We start from the raw sequence: 20,076 nt of genomic DNA, 5'->3' as shown, positions 1-20,076 counted from the left end.
CTCTCTCTCTCTCTCTCTCTCTCTCTCGTTCTCCTCTCTCTCTCGTTCTCCTCTCTCTGTCGTTCTTCTCTCTGTCGTTCTTCCCTCTCGTTCTTCTCTCGTTCTTTTCTCTCTCTCTCTCTCTCCCCTCTCTCTCAGGGCTTAGCAGCAAAAACATAAGTGTCAGTCAATAAATATGGAGAGAATAGAGCGGACAATGAAGTAATGTAGGAACAAGGACAGCTGAGGTGTGCAGTAACTTAGTACATAAAACTCTCATTATATCCCTATTACATAAACTAATACCCGTATTTTATCTTTTTTAAAAAATTTTGGTTACTTTTAGGTCACATCTGACTGTGCTCAGGATTTACTTTTTGTTTCACGCTCAGGAATCATGCCTGGTGGAGCATTGGGGGGGGGGGGGAGACCATATGGATTGCCAGGAAATATATATCTTAAAATTTTATTTTATTTATTTTATAATAAAACATTATAAATAGTTTATTATTGATTGATTTTGTTTAAAGAGCAAAGTTTAGGGGTTAGCGAGAGAGTTCCAGGGGAAAGACGGTTGCACACGGGTAACTAGTTAGATTTATGCCACTGCATGTGGTTCCTGGAGCTCTTCCAGGAGTGATCCTTTGAGGACAGTCAGGAGTAAATCCTAGGAACTGCCCGGCGTAGCCTCCAAACAAACAAAAAAAAACAACCAAAATAAAAAACAGAAGAGAGCCCCAGAACAGGAGGTTCACAGGGTATGCCCGTGAGTGACTTGGGTGGATCTCAGAGTTTGCCCCGGGCGGTCCTGCTTGGGGCGGATTGAGTCCCCGGGGCTGGCTTCGGGCGGATGGGGCGGGGCCTCCACAGTGACGCATGCAAATGAGCATAAATTCGCAACGACCCGGGCGTATGCAAATGAGCATGCGCACAGCGACCGGGGCGCGGCCACGCCCCCGGAGGGTGGGCGTGGCCTCGGTGACAGCTGGGTCAGGTGACGACGCGGAAGGCAGGAAGGCTGGTGGGCTCGGAAGCCCCGGGTCCGGACCCCGCAGCCATGCGCTCCCCGCAGCTGCCCGGGCTCGCGCTGCCGCTGCTGCCGCTGCTGCTGCTGCCGCCCGCGGCCTGCTCCCTGCGCGTGGGCGCGCCCTACGACCCGACCTGGGAGTCCCTGGACCGCCGCCCCCTGCCCGCCTGGTTCGACGAGGCCAAGTTCGGCATCTTCGTCCACTGGGGCGTGTTCTCCGTGCCCAGCTTCGGGAGCGAGTGGTTCTGGTGAGCGCCCGCCCGGGTGCGGGTGGGGGGTCTGGGCTTCAGGCCCACTTCATGCACCGTGGGCCGTGGGCCTGCCCGGGTGCACCATGCGTGGTGCGCGGTCTCCAGCGCCGTGGCTTGCGTGGAGGCACATTGCACTTGTTCGCCCACCCAGGCCCGCGCTGGTGCAAGTGGCAGCAGCCAGCGGACCCTGGCTTGGGGACTTCTCCTCTGGGGATTGTGTTGAATCCTAGGGGGAATGGTCGGCTGGATGTTGCACAGTCCCTAGAGGGGAAAGGGTGTCCCATACCCCCTCTCTGGGGAGAAGATAGGATGGTTTTAGCAGGCCAGAAACTCACACTGCAAGCACCTGATGGAACTCTCTTGCTCTGTTCTTTTTTTGTGAGTTATGTCTTATTCATTTTTGTCCGCTCCTAGAGTGGGTGATTACCTGTTTCTGCCTCCAATTTTCCTGAGTTTATTTCTGATATAGCCTGAAATCCTGTGCAAGATTTATAGTTTCCTGTTGTGTTCTCTAAACCTCTGCAGCTCAGCCCAGTTTTGTTGGTTTGTTTGTTTTGTTTATCTGGAAGTTAACAGTAGGGATGAGTTTATTTCTGCTGTCATTAGTGAAAGCTCAAGTACAAGTAAAAATAATGTACAGTTTGCAACAAGTGCCTCTGGTCTGAAACTTAGTGGCTTCTCAGTCACTCTAAGGTGGGAATGCAGGTTAAAATTAAACTCTACTGGGAGGGTGGCTGGAGTGATGGTACAGAGGATAGGGGTCTTGTCTTGCCTGCTGCTGGTCCCAGGTTTGATCCTAGGCATCCCCTATGGTTCCAAGCACTGCCGGGAGTAATTCTTGAGAGCAGAGCTAGGAAAAATTCTTGAGCATTTCTGGGTGTAATCCAAAGACAAAAAACAAAACAAACAAAAAACAGCAAACAAAACAACAAACACTATTGTGAGAAAGATACATTCTTTATACTTGTTCATTTTTACTTTTTTGTTTGTTTGTTTGTTTTTGATTTTTGGGTCAGACCTGGTTCTGCACTCAAAATCTCTCCTGGCAGGCTCATGGGACCCTATGGAACACTGGGAATCGAAAGGGGATTCATCCTGGGTTGGCTATGTGCAAGGCAAACACCCTACTGCTGTGCTATCGCTCCAGCCCAATTTTTTACTGTATAGTTCAATTTTATTTTACTTATTTTAATTTTAATTTTGGGTTTGAACATCACCAGGCCATGTTCTGTCTTTACTCTGACAGTGCTTTGGGATCATTCCTGACTGTGCTCAGTGACCACTCCAGAGAGATAATGTTGTGACTAAGGCACTTGCATGAAGCTGACTGGAGTTAATCCCTGGTACCCAACATGGCTCATCTAGTCTGTCCCACTGGGGATGATCCCTAAGCACAAAGCTAGAGAAGCCTTGGGCACAGTTCAGTGTGGCTCACAAACAAACAACTTTATCAGCTCATTAAGGCCCCTTTATTTTATAAAGTATAGGAAAACCCAGCCAGATGTTTACATTGGGGCTTGTTTCCATCCACAAGGAGAAATCTAGAGGAAGATCGCTTGTGGATCCTAATAAAGAACCAGGTTCTTTCTTTTCTCCTCAGACTTTTGTTGCATAGGGGTGCCCAGGCATTGCACCTTCTGCTCAGAGGTAGGTTATATGTGATAGGCATGCATGCATAGGTATGTAGTAGGTGTGTTTACGTGGATTATGTGGAGGAACTTGACTCCCTAGATTTTCTAGAATTTCTAAAGTACCTTTGGCCAGCATGAGTCACTTGGCTATGCTATAGTTGAGATGTAAACTAGGAAAGCATGTATCTGATTCAGTGCTTCAAACTAGGGTGCCTGAGACATCTTAGGGAAGTCTTGCAAACCTGAAGAAGGTCCTGACCATCTCTGGGTAGAGTTGATGTTTGTGAAACAGTGGGTTGTGTGTTCCACAATCCCCAAAGAGGAAGAAGGATTCCCATGCCCCCTGTTTGGGTAGGACAAGAGACGCAGTTTTGGCATCAATTCCTTCTCAGGAAATAATCCACACACAGTTGGGAAGTAATAGCAGGCCAGAAACTAACACCACAGCTGTTCACCCGCAGGCCTGTTGCTCCACCACATGGAACCACGAGCCAAGATGGCAGCTCCTTCTCCAGGCCTCCTGAGTAGCCTTTATTGGGATAAACAAATGTGTGTGGAAGTCAAAGGCAGAAGATGACCTAGGGAAGGACTTTAGTCTATTTCGTGAGGATAGTTCCTGCTAGGCTTAGTTAAAGATTATAATTCTGTTTTAATACAAATTTCCTCAAGAAGCATTGCATCAGCTTCTTAAATCCAATACAGCATTGCTCAGAATGAACATATATTCTATCTAGAGCTTCTTAATGGTTGAGTGAATATATCAAAATAACAGCATTTTCCTAAATTGTTGCTTTCTTTTTTCTAAGTTCACTAATTGCGAATATAATTGACCCATATTTTGCTTTAGGCACTTGTACTTACTTTTGAATGTGAAAAATAGTGACTGTGGTTCAGTTTTCCAGAATTTTTTTAATTTGTGAGTCAAATGGATATCGCAGAAGGAATAGAGGAAACAGGAGAGTTTGGTTCTCCCAAGCTTTCTTTTGTTGGTGAGGTTCTTTCCACGAAATGGTTGGGGGCCAGAGGACCACTCTCACTGATATTCAGCCACCTAGCCAGTGGTCGGCAACCTGTGGCTCGCCAGCCACATATGGCTCTTTACACTTTTAATTTGGCTCTTTGTGTGCCTGGCGGCAGCTCCAGGAATCAGGACTCTGCTCCTAGCCTCTGTCAGTGTGCGCCCTGTGTGCAGCCCCTGAGCCTGCCAGGAGCGATTTCTGAGCACAGAGCCAGGAGGAACCCCTGAGCACTGCCAAGAAAACAAAAACAAAAAGAAAACAAACAAACAAAAAAACCAAAAACCAAAAAAAAAAAACAAAAAAACGTGGCTCTCAAAATAAATTTTAATCGTGGTTTTGGCGAGCTTTGGCTCAGTTGAAAAAAAAAGGTTGCCGACCACTGATCTAGGCCAATGGTTCAATGTTAAAGTTTGCAGATGTTGTGCTACTTGAACTCTGTGATGCTTGGGACCCCAAGCATTCTTCGGGCCAACAGTGCCATATTTGGGGGAGTGGGGTGCATAGAGCTCCCTAGATCTACATCCAGTAGTGTCAGGAGTCTAACCGAGGTCCCACACATACAGAGTATATAACTCAGTGTTCTCTAGACTTCCATTAAATTTCTTTAGTTTAATGGCAAAGCTGTATTAATGGGGAACAGAGAAGGAAAGTTGAGTAATATTTTAAAAAGGGAAACTAGACAAGGGAGCTTGGGCAATGATTTCAAATGTTTTTTGTATGTGGTTTATGCTTTATTTATGCTCCTCCTTTAGGTGGTATTGGCAAAAAAAACAGATTCCAGAGTATGTGGACTTTATGAAAAATAATTATCCTCCTGATTTTACATATGAAGATTTTGGACCATTATTTACAGCAAAATTTTTTAATGCAAGTCAATGGGCAGATCTTTTTCAGGCTTCTGGTGCCAAATATGTTGTCTTAACTTCCAAACATCATGAAGGTAAGTTAGTACAATTTTTGTAAATTATTCATGTTTATTATTATGGCTCTGATAGATAAAATAGGTCTTTTGGAAGGAGAAATGAAAGCAAGGCCATCATTCTCATGAAATAAGAGATTTCTTAGGGACAACTCTTAGGTGACAATGGACATTTGCTTCTTAGGTAAGGGACCATATGTTTTACCCAATTGAGACCCACTATGTATGTGAAAGATATATCACTAGATAATATATAATATATAAAGATATATTACTATATAATAGAGAAAATGGAATGATGCTCCCATTTATATATTATATTTAATAACATGTACAAGATTTGATTAAAACCATTTTAAAGTGTGTAACTGAAACTCTTTCCTTTCGTTTCATTCTTCTTCTGTAATAAATTTCTTGAAGGCCCACATGGGTTTTATTTCTATTATCTACTGATACACCTGGATGCACTTTTAGCCAACTCTTCGTCAAATAGCAGGTAATTTGTTTATGATGAATATGGCCTAGAACATTCACATGGAAAAGGACTGTGGAACTGTAGGAGAGCTAGCGATATCTGAAATGTTTGGAAGGATAGAAGGAAAAACAGGTTATATTAGCTAGAGTTCTTCAAAGTAATAGAACTAATTGAAAGTATGATCTATAGGAAGAGATTTAATGGTAGAAATTGATTCACATCATATGTGACAGATAATTCAGAGCCAAGAAAGCAGAGATCCAGGAAATTTGATGATACAAGCTCTGAGGATAAGGGCAGGGAAAGATTGATACTCCAGCCTGATGAGGGATAGAGAGAAATTATTTTTTCTTTCTCAGCCTTTTATGCTTTTTGCTAGACAGAAAAATAAAGGTGCTATATTGGGGAACAACAGTCTGTTTGACCTGGTGTCTACCAAATTATATGTTCCTCTCAAATCAGAAATACCTCATGTACATAGCCAGGATACTCAGAATAGTATTAAACCAAATACCTAGATTTTCTAGACCCAGTCAAGCTGATACATAATTTAACCATCATTCACGGTTCTATAGTAACTGGATACATTTCAGTATAACATCAAGTATCTATAAAACCAAAGGTTCTGTTGTACCTATGTTAAAGTTGACCAAAGCTGGCCCGGATCCCGGTTGGGGTCCGGGGTTGGAGATGGCCAAGCCCAGGGAGGCCAGGTCAGGGATGCCCAAAATCCGAGGAAAGCCCACTGCTCAATTGAGGAGACACAAACTTTGGAGGATGCAATAACATACAGGTTTATTCTTTTTCCAGGATCCTGGGGTATCACCACAGCCAAAAATTTGGTCTGTAGTGAGACCCCGAGAATCCAAATTCACAAACATTTAAGGGAATTCATATGATAATGAGCATACAGGTCAAAGCATTTCAAGGTTTATACAATTTGAATCATCCAATGATTTTTTACAGAAAAGGTACAATTTTCTGTCTGTTTAGCCCCTTCATGACATCATTTACCCCCAGTTCCTAGGCTGATGGCATGCAGAGATATAGGTTGAACCCTTCAGGTGGTCGCTTAATCTACAGGGTGGAGAACTCATCTACTCAATCCCTTCATATCATTTTACCCCATTCCCAGATTGGTGGCATGCAGAGATATAGGTTGACCTCTTCAGGAGTCCCCTGCAATCCACAAGGTGGAGGACACATTCTCCTGGTGGTGTAATGACTGGAGTGATTAGGGGAAGGGAGCCTTGTTTATTATATCAAGCAAGCTAGGGACAGAAACGAGAATAGCATTAAACTAGATTTTACCCTTATTCTATACCTATGTGTTATTCTATCTATACCTATGTGTTATTCCTTTTTAGTGACTGTTGCAATTATTCCTCCCTAATCTTCAAGGGCCATCTGTCCAATCTCCTTCTCGAGGGTTGAGGTGTTCCTCTGCTGGAATGTAAGATGATTAGTTGGTTTCCCTCCCTTCAAGGTGTCTGGTGGAAAATAAGATGTCCTTGCATTCCTTGGAATTTCCTTTGTGATTTACAGCCTGGTCTCAGGAATCAGCTGTCTCCTTGGGCCTAGTCTCAAAAGTTACACACTGAAATCCAAAGTTAAAAGGCTACACCCCAAAATCAAGTCACCTTTTTTTCCAGACTCAACACCAACTGCATATGGTTCATTGTACAATTTCTTTGTATAATCACCTTTTGCATGATCTTTTTTATCTTATTATAAGAAAATTATTTGTCTCTAATTTTTTTTCAATCTTTATTTAAGCACCATGATTACAAACATGTTTGTAGTTGGGTTTCAGCCATAAAAATTACACACATTCCTTCACCAGTGCAACCTTCCCACCACCAATGACCCCCATTTCTTCTTCCCTACCCCCTGCTGCTGCAAGCAGCAGTGTCTCAGCAATTCTAGTGGGTCATAGTCCTTCATGAGAAGAAAGCGAGAGCACAAGTGGCCGAATGGAATAATATTGCAGAAATGATTACCACACATGAAGTATGGGGACTCACGTCTGACGAGCATGCGACAAGTTTAATTTTTTGAGCAGGGGAATTTATAGGGGTAAAATTAGCCAGAGGTGAAGAATAATTATACAAAGCAAGGTACAACAGTAACACTACCTAAGCTATGGGTGTGACTGTAAAAATTCTAGGTTACAAAGGAGAAAGTTACAACTCAAGGTAACTCTTTGCAAGCTTACTTTAAATGCAAAATTAGGATTAGGAGGGAGTAGAAAATATCTTGGAACTTGATCTTTACTGAACTGGACTCTATTGTTTTAGAGCTTAAGTAAAGGTAGGAGCCAAATCCCCTAAATGAGTTTCCCTATTTCTTTTTTTTCTTTTTCTTTTTTTTTTTTTGTGGTTTTTGGGTCACACCCGGCAGTGCTCAGGGTTTTTTTTCTGGCTCCGTTCTCAGAAATTGCCCCTGGCAGGCACGGGGGACCATATGGGATGCCGGGATTTGAACCGATGACCTTCTGCATGAAAGGTAAACGCCTTACCTCCACGCTATCTCCCCGTCCCGAGTTTCCCTATTTCTAAAGGAGGGTCAATAGTCAATAGACAGGATCTGCATTCTGGTTACGCCCTTGATTACCAGAAGATGCAGCTGCAAGGACATAATTGAAAAAGAGAGAAAAAGTATTGTCTTTGCTTTTACAGCTGGCTATTATCCAGAAAAGGGGTTCTCAAATAATCTTTGATGCTGGAATTTCTGAGCCAAATTATTTGATAGAGGCCATATTTTTGCCTAATATTTACTAAGGAGAGATAGTCAAATACTGATTGAAGCATCTTTTTGGACATTCCTCAACCATCCACGCAGGGGAAAAAGGCGTCCACAGTGGGCCTTTTGAGGAACCCCATGAGGGTTATTTTAGTTCTCCCCACCAGGAAAATCTGAGGATACATCTGGTGGGCTGAGCCCCCCTAAAATTTTACATATGCCATGGCACCCTGCATCTTTGAGACAGTCATTATATTTTTCTCACTCACTAACATTGTCATGATAGTTGTTGGTATAGTTATTTCCCTAATTGCACTCACCACTCTTTGTGGTTAGCTTCATATTGTGGGTCAGGCCTTCCAGCCCTCATCTCTATTGTTTCTGAGTATTATTGCCATACTGTCTTTTATGTTTCTTAAATTCCACAGATGACTGAGACTATTCTGTGTCTATCCCTCTCCCTCTGACATATTTCACTCAGTGTAATAGTTTCCATGTCCATGTATAGTCATGTATAGGCAAATTTCATGACTTCATTTTTTAACAGCTGCATACTATTTCATTGTGTATATGTTTTTTTTTTGTTTTTTTTTTTTTTTTTTTTTTTGTATTTTTTGGGTCTCACCTGGCAGTGCTCAGGGGTTACTCCTGGCTCCATGCTCAGAAGTCGCTCCTGGCAAGCACGGGGGACCATATGGGACGCCGGGATTCGAACCGATGACCTTCTGCATGAGAGGCAAACGCCTTACCTCCATGCTATCTCTCCGGCCCCTCATTGTGTATATGTACCACAGTTTCTTTAGCCACTCATCTGTTGTTGGGCATCTGGGATGTTTCCAGATTCTAGCTATTGTAAATAGTGCTGCAGTGAATATAGGCATTCAGAGGGCATTTTGGTTTGGTGTTTTTGTATTGCTAGGGTATATTCCTAAGAGTGGTATAGCTGGATCACATGAGAGCTTAATTTCCAGATTTTTAAGGAATCTTCATATTGTTTTCCAGAAAGGCAGGACTAGACGGCATTCCTACCAGCAATGAATAAGAGTTCCTTTCTTTCCACATTCCTGACAGTACTGGTTGTTCTTGTCCTTTGTGATGTGTGCCAGTCTCTGTGGTATGAGATTATACCTCATTGTTGTTCTGATTTGCATTCCCTGATGATTAGTGATTTGGAGTATTTTTTCATGTGCCTTTTGGCCATTTGTATTTCTTCTTTGAGGAAGTGTCTGTTCATTTCTTCTCTTCTCCCCATTTCGTGATTAGGTTAGATTTCTTTTCGTTAAGTTCTGTCAGTACCTTGCATACCTTAGATTTTAGCCCCTTATGTGATATGTATTGGATGGCCTTTGTATCCTAGTCACAATTTCCTTTGAGATACAGAAGCTTCTCAGTTTAATGTAGTCCCAATTTGTATATCTCTGCTTCAACTTGTTTGGACTGTGGTGTTTCCTCCTTGAAGATGCCTTTAGTCTCAATATCCTGGAGTGTTTTTTACCTACATGTTCTTCTATATACCTTATGTTTCCGGGTTTGATATCAAGGTCTTTAATACATTTGGATTTGGCATTTGTGCATGGTATTAGATGGAGGTCAAAGTTTGCTTTTTTATATATGGCTGACCAGTTATTTCAACACTTGTTGAAGAGGCTTTCCTTGCTCCATTTTGTGTTTCTTGCCACTTTCTCAAAGATTAATTGGTTGTATGTCTGGGGTACATTCCCTTAATAAGCAAGTCTATTCCATTGATCTGAGGGTCTGTCTCTAGTCCCGTACCATACTGTTTTGCTGATTATTGCTTTGTAATACAATTTAAATTTGGGGAAAGTGATGTCTCCCATCTTCTTTTTCCTAAGGGTTGCTTTAGCTATTCTTGGGTGCTTATTGTTCCAAATGAATTTCAGGAGTGTTTGATCTACTTTGAAAAATGTCATGGGTATCTATAAAGGAATTGCATTAAGTCTGTGCAATGCTTTGGGGGGAATATTGCCATTTTAATGATGTTAATCCTCCAAATCCATGAACAAGTTATATGTCTCCATTTCCTGTATCCTCTTTCATTTCGTGAAGTAGTTTTGTAGTTTTCTTTGTATAGGTCCTTCATTTCTTTAATTAAGTTGACTCTAAGATATTTGGATTTCTGTAGCACTAATAAATGAGATTTTTTTTAATGTTCATTTCTTCTCTACCATTATTTGTGTATAAGAAAGCTGCTAATTTTTGCTTGTTAATTTTGTAGCCTGCCACTTTGCTATATGAATCAATTGTTTCTAAAAGCTTTTTGGTAGAGTCTTTAGGATTTTCTAAATATAGTATCGTGTCATCTGCAAACAGTAAGAGCTTTACTTCTTCCTTTCCTATCTGGATGTCTTTGATATCTTTTTCTTGCCTAATAGCTATGGTATGTACTTCCAGTACTATGTTTAATAAGAATGGTGTGAAGGGGGCAGCCTTGTCTTGTACCAGACTTTAGAGGAAAAATCTTTTATTTACTTTTGGGCCACACCTGCAGCACTCAGGGGTAATTCCTGGCTCTGCACTCAGGAATTGCTCCTTGCAGGCACGGGGACCATACGGGATGCTGGGATTTGAACCACCATTGGTCCTGAATCAGCTGTGTGCAAGGCAAATGCCCTACCACTTTGCTATCTCTCTGGCCCCCATTGAGAAAAGGTTTTAATTTATCTCCATTGAGTATAGTATTTGCCATTAGCTTCTGGTAAATGCCTTGACTATATTGAGAAAAGTTTCTTCCATATCTATCTTGTTGAGAGTTTTTATTATGAACAGTGTTGTACCTTATCAGGTGCTTTCGCTGCATCTGTTGTTATGATCACCTGGTTTTTATTTAATTTGTTAATATGGTGTTTTATATTGATTGATTTGTATATGTTAAATCATCCTTGCATCTCTGGAATGAAACCTACTTTGTCACATTTATGACCTTCTTGATGAGGCATTGGATCCTATTTGCTAGAATTTTGTTGAGTATCTTTGCATGTGTGTTCATCAGGTATATTGGTCTGTAGCGTTCTTTTTTTTGCAGCATCTCTGTCTGGTTTTGGTATCAGGGTGATGTCAGTTTTGTAAAAACTATTTGGGAGTGTTTCTGTTTCTTCAATTTCTTGAAAGAGCCTGAAAAGGATTGGTAGTACTTCCTCTTGAAAAGTTTGAAAGAATTCGTTAGTGAATTCATCTGGGCCTGGGCTTTTGTTTTTGGGAAAACTTTTGATTACCATTTTTTGATTTCCTTAATAGAGATGGGTCTCTTTAGGTATGCTAGATCATCCTGGTTTAACTATGGAAGATTATAAGCCTAAGAATGTATCCATTTCTTCAAGATAGTCTTGTTTCATGGCATAGAGTTTCTCAAAGTAGTCTCTGATTACCCTTTGAATCTCTGTAGTATTTGTAGTGATCGCTCCTTTTCATTTCTTTCATTTTCTTTCTTGGTTTTGGATTACACAGTGGCGTCTGTGTTCAGAAGTCACTCCTGATAGGCTCGAGAGACCATATGGGATGCTGGGAATTGAACTGGTGTCTGTCTTGTTTTGGCTGCATGCAAGGCAAATGCCCTACCTCTGTGCTATCACTCTGTTCTCCCTTTTCATTTCTAATTTGATTTATTAAGTTTCTCTCGGCCCCTTCTTCTTCCTGAGGTGTGCTTGCAAGACTATAAATTTTTTCTTAGTACCATAAGTCTGATAATTATTTTGTCTGTTCTCATTTGTTTCCAGGCATCTTTTAATTTTCTCTTTTACCCAGCATTTGTTCAGCATTGAGCTGCTTAATTTTCAGATGTTAAGGTTTTTCCTCTGTGTTTGTTTGCAATTTACTTCTAATTTCAGTGAATTATGATCTAAGAAGGTAGTTCATACAATTTCTATCCTCTTGATTTTATGGAGGAATGTTTTATGTCATCTATCCTGGAGAATGAATAATTTGCATTGTAGAAGAATGTGTATCTAGTTTTCTGGGGGTGTAAGCCATATATATATATATATATATATATATATATATATATATATATATATATGTACTAGGCCACTTTCTTTCATATCTCTTTTTAGAACTATTATATTCTTGTTAGGTTTCATTCTGGTTGACCTATCAAGGGGTGACAGGGCAGTGCTGAGGTTACCCACTATTATTGTGTTGCTATTGATGCCTTCTTTCAGATTTGTCAACAATTATTTTAGATATTTTGCTGGTCCCTCATTGGGTGTGTATATGTTTGAGTGTGATTTCTCCCTATTGTACATATCCCTTGATAAAGAAATGTTTGCCTGGGGCCGGAGAGATAGCATGGAGGTAAGGTGTTTGCCTTTCATGCAAAAGGTCATTGGTTCAAATCCTGGCGTCCCATATGGTCCCCTGTTGCCTGCCAGGGACTATTTCTGAGCAGATAGCCAGGAGTAACCCCTGAGCGCTGCTGAGTGTGGCCCAAAAACAAACAAACAAACAAAAAGTCCGAAAGAAATGTTCATCTTTGTCCCTTATAACTTCTTCTCTTTTTTTTTTTTTTTTTTTTTGGTTTTTGGGTCACACCCAGCGGCACTCAGGGGTTACTCCTGGCTCTACGCTCAGAAATCACTTCTGGCAGGCTCAGGAACCATATGGGATACCGGGATTCAAACCACCGTCCTTCTGCATGCAAGGCAAATGCCTTACCTCCATGCTATTTCTCTGCCCCCCCCCCCCTTATAACTTCTTTAAGTCAAAAGTTTGTGTCATCTGATTGATATTAATGTGGCCAATCTAGGTTTTTTAAGGGAGTTGTTTGCTTGGATGATTGTTCTTCAGCCTTTGAATTTGAGTCTATGTTAGTTTTGATTAGTCAGATGTGTTTCTTGTAGATGGCAAAATGTTAGTTTTGGCTTTTTTTTTGGTTTTTTGGACCACACCCATTTGATGCTCAAGGATTACTCCTGGCTAAACGCTCAGAAATTGCCCCTGGCTTGGGGGACCATATGGGACGCGGGGGGATCGAACCGGGGTCGCGATCTTTCCTTGGCTAGTGCTTGCAAGGCAGATTTACCTCTAGCGCCATCTCGCTGGCCCCGGTTTTGGCTTTTTGATCCATTTTGCCACTCTGTGTCTTTTAATTGGTGCATTTAATATATTGACAGTGAGAAAGATAATTGTCATGGGATTTAGTGTTATCTTTGTGTAGGAGTTTACTGTGTCTATTGGTCTGTTTTGTCTTAAAGTAGACCTTTTTGTTTGTCTTTAAGGACTGGTTTTGAGTCTGTAATGTTTCTGTGCTGTTTATTAATGAAGTTATGTATACTTCCTTCAAACCTGAATGCGAGTCTGGCTGGGTTCAGTATTTTAGGTGAATCCTTCATTTTATTGAGTTTTGTCTCTAGATCATATCACTGTGTTAGGGCCTTGAATGTTTCTTGAGACAGATCTGAGTAAATCTTAAGGATGCTCCTTTGAATGTAATTTACCTTTTTGATATGGGATTCATCATTGGACTAGGATGTGTCTTCGGGTGCTTTTCTTCAGATCTCTCTCTCTTTTTTTTTTCTTCATATTTCTTTTAGCTGGTTACTCTTTGGGCATGCAGGATTTTGTTGCATGTACTCTTTAGCTCTGGAAGTTTCTCTACAATGATGTCCTTGTTATTGATTCTTTTCGTTTGTTTGTTCATTTTTGTTTTTTGTTTCTGGGTCACACCCGGCAGCACTCAGGGGTTACTCCTGGCTCTATGCTCAGAAATTGCTCCTGGCCAGGCTCGGGGGACCATATGGGATGCCGGGATTTGAACCACCGTCCTTCTGCATGCAGGGCAAATGCCTTACCTCTATCCTATCTCTCCGCTCCCCCCTTTGTTGTTGTTGTTGTTGTGTTATTGATTCTTTCTGGAGATTTTCTTCCTGGGTCTCTGGAACTCCAATGATTCTTATGTTTCCATTGAGTTTATCAAAGACTTCTATTTTTGTCTGTTCACATTCTTTGAGGATTTTTTCTATTGTTTGATAGTGAGATTCGGTCCCTTTGTTTTATGCCTCTTTTCCGATCTATTTTGTTGCATGGAGTTGTCATGCATCTCATCTTTTAGCTCACTGATTTGTTCCTCAGCCACTGTTTTTCTATTGCAGAGGCTTTCCAGTGAGGTTGTCTTTTCTTTTCTTGGGGGGAGGAGTCACACCCGGCGGTGCTCAGGGATTACTCCTGGCTTTGTGCTGAGAAGTCGCTCCTGGCAGGATTCGAACCGGGATCTGTCCTATGTTGGCTGCATGCAGGGCAAACACCTTACTGCTGTGCTATTGCTCTGGCCCTGAGGTTGTCATTTCAAAAGTTTTCAGTCCTGTTGTTTCAGTTTGGTGTTTTCTAATTTTTATTTTCATATCCTCTTGATTCTCATTTGTGGTTCATTAAGCTCTTTCCATGATTTCTTTGAGTTCAATGACAGTCCTCCATATTTCTTCTCTAAAACTTAACTGAGAGCCTATAGAGGTGGTTGGCACTTTTTGGGTCATCAGAGCTGCCATCTTCATTCTCTATGCATGGTGGAGGCCTGCCTTGCTTCCCCATTGTCATGCTTGTAATGTGATGTGTTGTGCTGGGTTCATTTTTTGTTGTTTGTTGTTAGTTTTTTTGGGCCACACTCAGGCGTTACTCCTGGCTCTGCATTCAGAAATCACTCCTGGAAAATTTGGGGAATCATATGGGATGCCAGGAATCAAACCTGAGTCTGTGCTAGGTTGCCTCATGCAAGGCAAATCTCCTACTGCTGTGCTATCTCTTTGGCCACTCTGCTGGAGCTGAGAAGCTGGGTTCCTCTGGCTCTCCCTTGCAGGGTGGGATCAGCTTACCTCTGTGAACATGGCTTCTGCAGGCTCTTCTGGGCAGTGTTGTTCCCATCACCAGCAGTTGTGAGTCTGATGGGCTCTCTATTTAATTTTTGCCTCCCAAGTAGAGTTCCAGAGGTGTAGGCACATTACAGGTAATTCTTGGCCAAATGGGCCATAGCAAGGGCCCAAGGATGTGATTCATCTTTGAACACTCAGTAATGCTGGAGGCTTTCAGGGCTTCCCACTGATGTTCTGGGGGTCTTCAAGGCTGCAGCTGGAGAAACTGAAGGGACCATGTTATGTCAAATATTGAACCTGGCTTAGTGCCTAGCATGTTCTCTAACTAAAGGGTCATCTTGTGGCCCCTTATAAAGAATTTCACCACAGGGAAAAAGAAGGGAGTTGGAGAAAGAATCAAAACCAAAACTCTGAAATTATCTGAGAACAATTCTCCCTTTGGCCACATTTTAGTCATTTGAAAACTTTTTCCTGTGGATTTTTCTCCTGCTGAGATGGATATTTATAAAGTGTATTTCCTTGTGAACATGTTGGCTTCCTGCTGCTGAGGGGCTTTTATAAGTTGAATGGCACAAAGTATTATTAGATTGTGAGCCTATTTGAAGAAAGAAAAAGGCAACTGATCATATTGTGAGGACAGATGATGGACCACAGTTTAGAATTTTCTGGGCTCCATGTAGTCAGATGTTCTCATTGGCAATAGCAAAGCCCATTAGGGGGAAGATCAGTGGGTTGCATTAGGAGGGAAGATGAATCTGTCAGTGGCCTGTGGTGCTACTGAACGGAAAGCCACACAGCTGTAGTGCAACCTGGTATTAGGTCTGGTCAAGCTGAAACCTGAACAAGGTTTTAAATAGCGACTCTGTTTTGAGCACCTCTGGAACAAGTGTGAGCTGTTTTCAGAACTATAAAATGAGTCTTGAATCAATCTTAAGACTTGCCCTGATTTATAGGTTACCAAAAGTAGGTGTCAAAATCTCTGAGTCTTTAAGATTCAGTGTAAAGGTGATAATATATTATATATAATACATATTTATATAATTTATATATGATTTATATTATGTTATATACTTATGTATATGAATTATAATATAAAATATAAATATGTAAATATATAATATATTTATATAAATATATAAACATATACATGTTTGTTTGGGGAACACACCTGTTAATACTCAGGTACTACTCCTAGTAGGGCTTAGAAGACCATATGTAGTGCCAGGTTTTAAGCCTGTTGGCACATGTACCAAGCAATGCCCTACCTGCTGTACTATCATTCTGCCCCAGTGAGAATTTTTTTTTTGGGGGGGCACACTCGGTGATGCTCAGGGGTTACCTTTGGCTATGCACTCAGAAATCACTCTTGGTTTGGGGGACCACATAGGATTCCGAGGGATCAAACTGAGGTCCATCCTAGGTTAGCATGTGCAAGGCAAATGCCTTGCTCCACCACTCCACTCCCCCACCCTCCCAGTGAGAATATTTTAAGGTAACAAGCTGCTGGGGAATTGTGTCCCATCCTGCGGTGCCTTGGTTAACATGTTTATACCAGCACACACCACTGGTGGTTTACACTTGGATGTGGCTTAATAAAATTGCAGCACCAGAGTCACCATGTTAAATGGATGATAAGACTCACAGAGATTCACTACCCATGAATTGCCCATGTTTTAGGAATCATGATACTATAAAATATGAATCCTAGAACCAGAAACATACTTTTTGTTTTGTTTTCGGGTGGCACCCGGTGGTGCTCAGGGATCACTGCTGGTTCTGTGCTGAACAATCCCTTCTGGTATGGCTCAAGGCACCATAGAGTCATTGGTGTGCAAGGTAAGCTTCTTTCCCATTGGACTCTCTCTCAGGCCCAAGGAACATTTGATCTTTACTTTAGAAGATAAGTAAAAATATTTGGGAGTGCTTTGCTGGATCTTCAATATAAGGAACTGTTTTATTTAGCAGAGTTGTTGCATATAGGATATCTACTCAGCCTTGCTTTGCAGCCCTTGATGACTGATTCTGCACTGAGTCCTATAAAGCAGGGGACTATAGTCAGAGCAGGGACAGTGCAGACATGAAGCGGTCTTTCCAGGGATGTTCTAAAGAAGGAAACTGCAGGAAGTATCTGACCTTAGGGGATAGGCTAAGGTAGAACTTTGATTCCACTTTATTTTTCATTTTATTTCATTTATGTCTTTGGGACTTTAAGGCCTTTCCTGGAAGTCCTCAGGGGGATATCCCTGGCTTTATGCTTAGGTGTGACTACTAGCAGTGTTTTGAGTGGCAGAAATTTATATGGTGGCAGGAATTTAACTAGGGTCAGCCACATGCAAAGCACATGCCTTCCTGCTGCCTGTATGGCTTGTCAGGATCCTATATCCACTTGGTTGAAATTCACTTTTGGGGGACTGAGGAGATGATGCCAAGGTCTGAAGTACGTGCTCTGTAGTTAAGAGCCCTGGGTTTGCTCCCTGGCTCTACATGATCTACCACTCAGCAGAAAATCAAAACTAAATAAATTTCCATTTTTGGGGTATAAAAATAGAATTAGACTATGAAAAAATGCTGTAAACAATGGCTTATAGAAGAAATTATTTATATATATATGCATTCTCACTTGTTTGGGCATTTGCCTTGTTGGAAATTTATTGCAATAAATGCTGACACACTCATCAAGATTTCTAATACACCATTTCAGGCTTCACCTTGTGGGGTTCAAAGTATTCATGGAACTGGAATGCTGTGGATGAAGGACCAAAGAGGGACATCGTTAAGGAGCTTGAGGTCGCTGTTAGGAACAGAACCAACCTACGCTTTGGACTCTACTATTCCCTCTTTGAGTGGTTTCATCCGCTTTTCCTCGAGGATGCTTCCAGTTTATTCTCCAAGCGACAATTCCCAGTTTATAAGACCCTGCCTGAGCTTTACGAATTAGTGGTCAGGTATCAGCCGGAGGTCCTGTGGGCAGATGGCGATGGCGGAGGGCCCAATTCCTACTGGAACAGCACAGGCTTCTTAGCCTGGCTCTATAATGACAGGTGTGTATACCACAACATTGCTGCAGTGATCCTCAGTGTCCCTAGTACAGGAACATTTCTGTTTTTGCAATCTGGGGAACTTCCTCGGTGATATCTGAAACTGACCTTGCATAATGAGATCTAGGGTAAACTGGGGGAAACTGAAAAAGGATCCCCACTCCAGTGGGTATGTCATGGATTTTATAAGAAAGGAAACTCGCATAGGAGGTCTATCTTTGATGGACAACAGGAAAGTAGTTATGTATAGTTCTCTGCATCCATATGCTAAAATTATGCCCAAGTATTTAAAAATAATTTAAAAAAGCTTAAAATTTAAAAAGTTTAGCAATAATTAAATTATTTTATCTAGTCATCCAAGTTTTTTTTAATTGTTGTTTAATCAAGGAAAACAAGTCCGTGGCTAGAGAAATAGGACAGTGGCAAAGGTGCTTTACTTGTGCGGACCCTTATTTGATCCCTGGCATGACATATGGTTGCCTAAGTACTGCCAGCAGTGACCACTCAGCAGCCAGGATTAACCCCTTAGCACTGCCAGATGAGCCTTTCTAACTATTAATTCTTCAGCTCAAATATTAACATTCTATAGTTGAAGGACCTGTGTCAAAATTCCATGGATGCCAACCTAAAGAATTTCTTAACATTCCAAAATCAGATGGCAATAAGAAAGATGCCAGCCTGCCTTACCTACTCAAGACTTTTCATGGATTTATTGTTCTGTGGAAATCTGTGTGTGCCTCTTTTCAGCACAGCAAATTACACAGAAAACTATAATCCCCGGGCACACAATGACTGCTGTTAGTGTTCGGAGTCAAATGACGAGACCACACAATTGAAAAAAAGTAAAGCCAAGCTTTATTCTGTCAGCTAACAAACTATAAACTGACCAATTAGGGCCACCTCCTGTTGGTGGTGACCCCTCCTAAGGGTTACAAGCCAGGTTATAGAGAGCTAGACGCAGAAAGTCTTGACCTTTAAGTTGATTGGCTGTTGACTAGAGTGTTTCATCTTTTATTTTTTGACTAGATGTCTAGGGTGGTATATTATGGTTTATAGGGCCTTGGGGTCTACATCATTATTGTTAAGATAGAAACTTAGCCCTTGAGCCCAGCGCCGAATCCCCGCCCTCGGGTGGGGCGCGGGACATGTGGCGTACGGAAGACCCACTCCCGGCGCCGCTCGTGGGGGGCCCAAGTCCTTCTGATCGAGGCCCAGCCCGTGGACGGTGTGAGGCCGGTCGTGGCCCCCGGCGCGCCGGGTCCGGGTCTTCCCGGAGTCGGGTTGCTTGGGAATGCAGCCCAAAGCGGGTGGTAAACTCCATCTAAGGCTAAATACCGGCACGAGACCGATAGTCAACAAGTACCGTAAGGGAAAGTTGAAAAGAACTTTGAAGAGAGAGTTCAAGAGGGCGTGAAACCGTTAAGAGGTAAACGGGTGGGGTCCGCGCAAAAAAAAAAAAAAAGAAAAAAAAAAAAAAGAAACTTAGCCCTTAAATGGAACTTAACTTTTTTAGCATTAAATGGAAACTTGGGGTTGATAAAATGGAGTTCTTTCTGTTCCAGGCAGAACTGCCACATTGTGGATATGCACTCAGGTAGCCATAAAACTCAGGTTTTTAATCAAAGCCAGCTTAGTTTTCTCAGTACTGGTGGAAAGAGAATTGGACCAAAATCTTAGCTTAGAGAGATTTTAACTTGGTTCATTATCCTATACCATCCAGATAATTTCAGTAACACACTGCTCCCTCAAGGCTTTGATTTTTGAATATAGGGCAGAAATAACATTCTCAGGACAGGAGAAGAGTGGGGCACCTCCCAAATCTCTGATGAAATATGTGCCATTGTTGAGCAAGATAATGAAGAATTTAAAAATTGTTAAATACATCAACCTGAAGAATTGGATTATATTAATTCAAGAGCATAGAAGACATTCATTTTTGTGGGTCCCTTTTTTTCATCTTCTACTCTTGTCTTCTGTGGTCCCTAGTCTGGAAACTATTTATTTTCCCCTGTTTCTGGTTGTGTGTCTTCAAAGTTCCTGTCAGTGTTTTTTCTGGTGTCTTATTGACCTTTGATGACTATTGTAGCCAAGTCAGTGCCTCCCTCAGTTGTCTTCCTCTTCATTCAACAGCAGCATTCTCCCCAATTCCTGTGCCTGCCCATTGTTTTCCAGCATGT

The 20,076-nt window shown here is 41.7% G+C and overlaps 1 protein-coding gene across 1 annotated transcript in view; it reads left to right on the top strand.

Annotated features, from left to right (window-relative positions):
• The first annotated feature begins 1,014 nt into the window (after positions 1-1,014).
• Positions 1,015-20,076, top strand: part of FUCA2 (alpha-L-fucosidase 2) — a 31,034-nt gene continuing 11,972 nt past the window's right edge. Inside the window, exons 1-3 of the mRNA XM_049789352.1 lie at positions 1,015-1,254; positions 4,660-4,847; positions 17,563-17,902. Of these exons, the coding sequence (XP_049645309.1) occupies positions 1,037-1,254; positions 4,660-4,847; positions 17,563-17,902 (746 nt within the window). The 5' untranslated portion in view covers positions 1,015-1,036. The remainder of the gene's footprint in view (positions 1,255-4,659; positions 4,848-17,562; positions 17,903-20,076) is intronic.

The sequence above is a fragment of the Suncus etruscus genome, chromosome 15 (genome assembly GCF_024139225.1).
Source record: "Suncus etruscus isolate mSunEtr1 chromosome 15, mSunEtr1.pri.cur, whole genome shotgun sequence".
In the NCBI taxonomy this organism is placed as follows: Eukaryota; Metazoa; Chordata; class Mammalia; order Eulipotyphla; family Soricidae; genus Suncus; species Suncus etruscus.
Note: the sequence above shows the minus strand (reverse complement) of the source record. Positions and strands in the feature narration are given on the sequence as shown.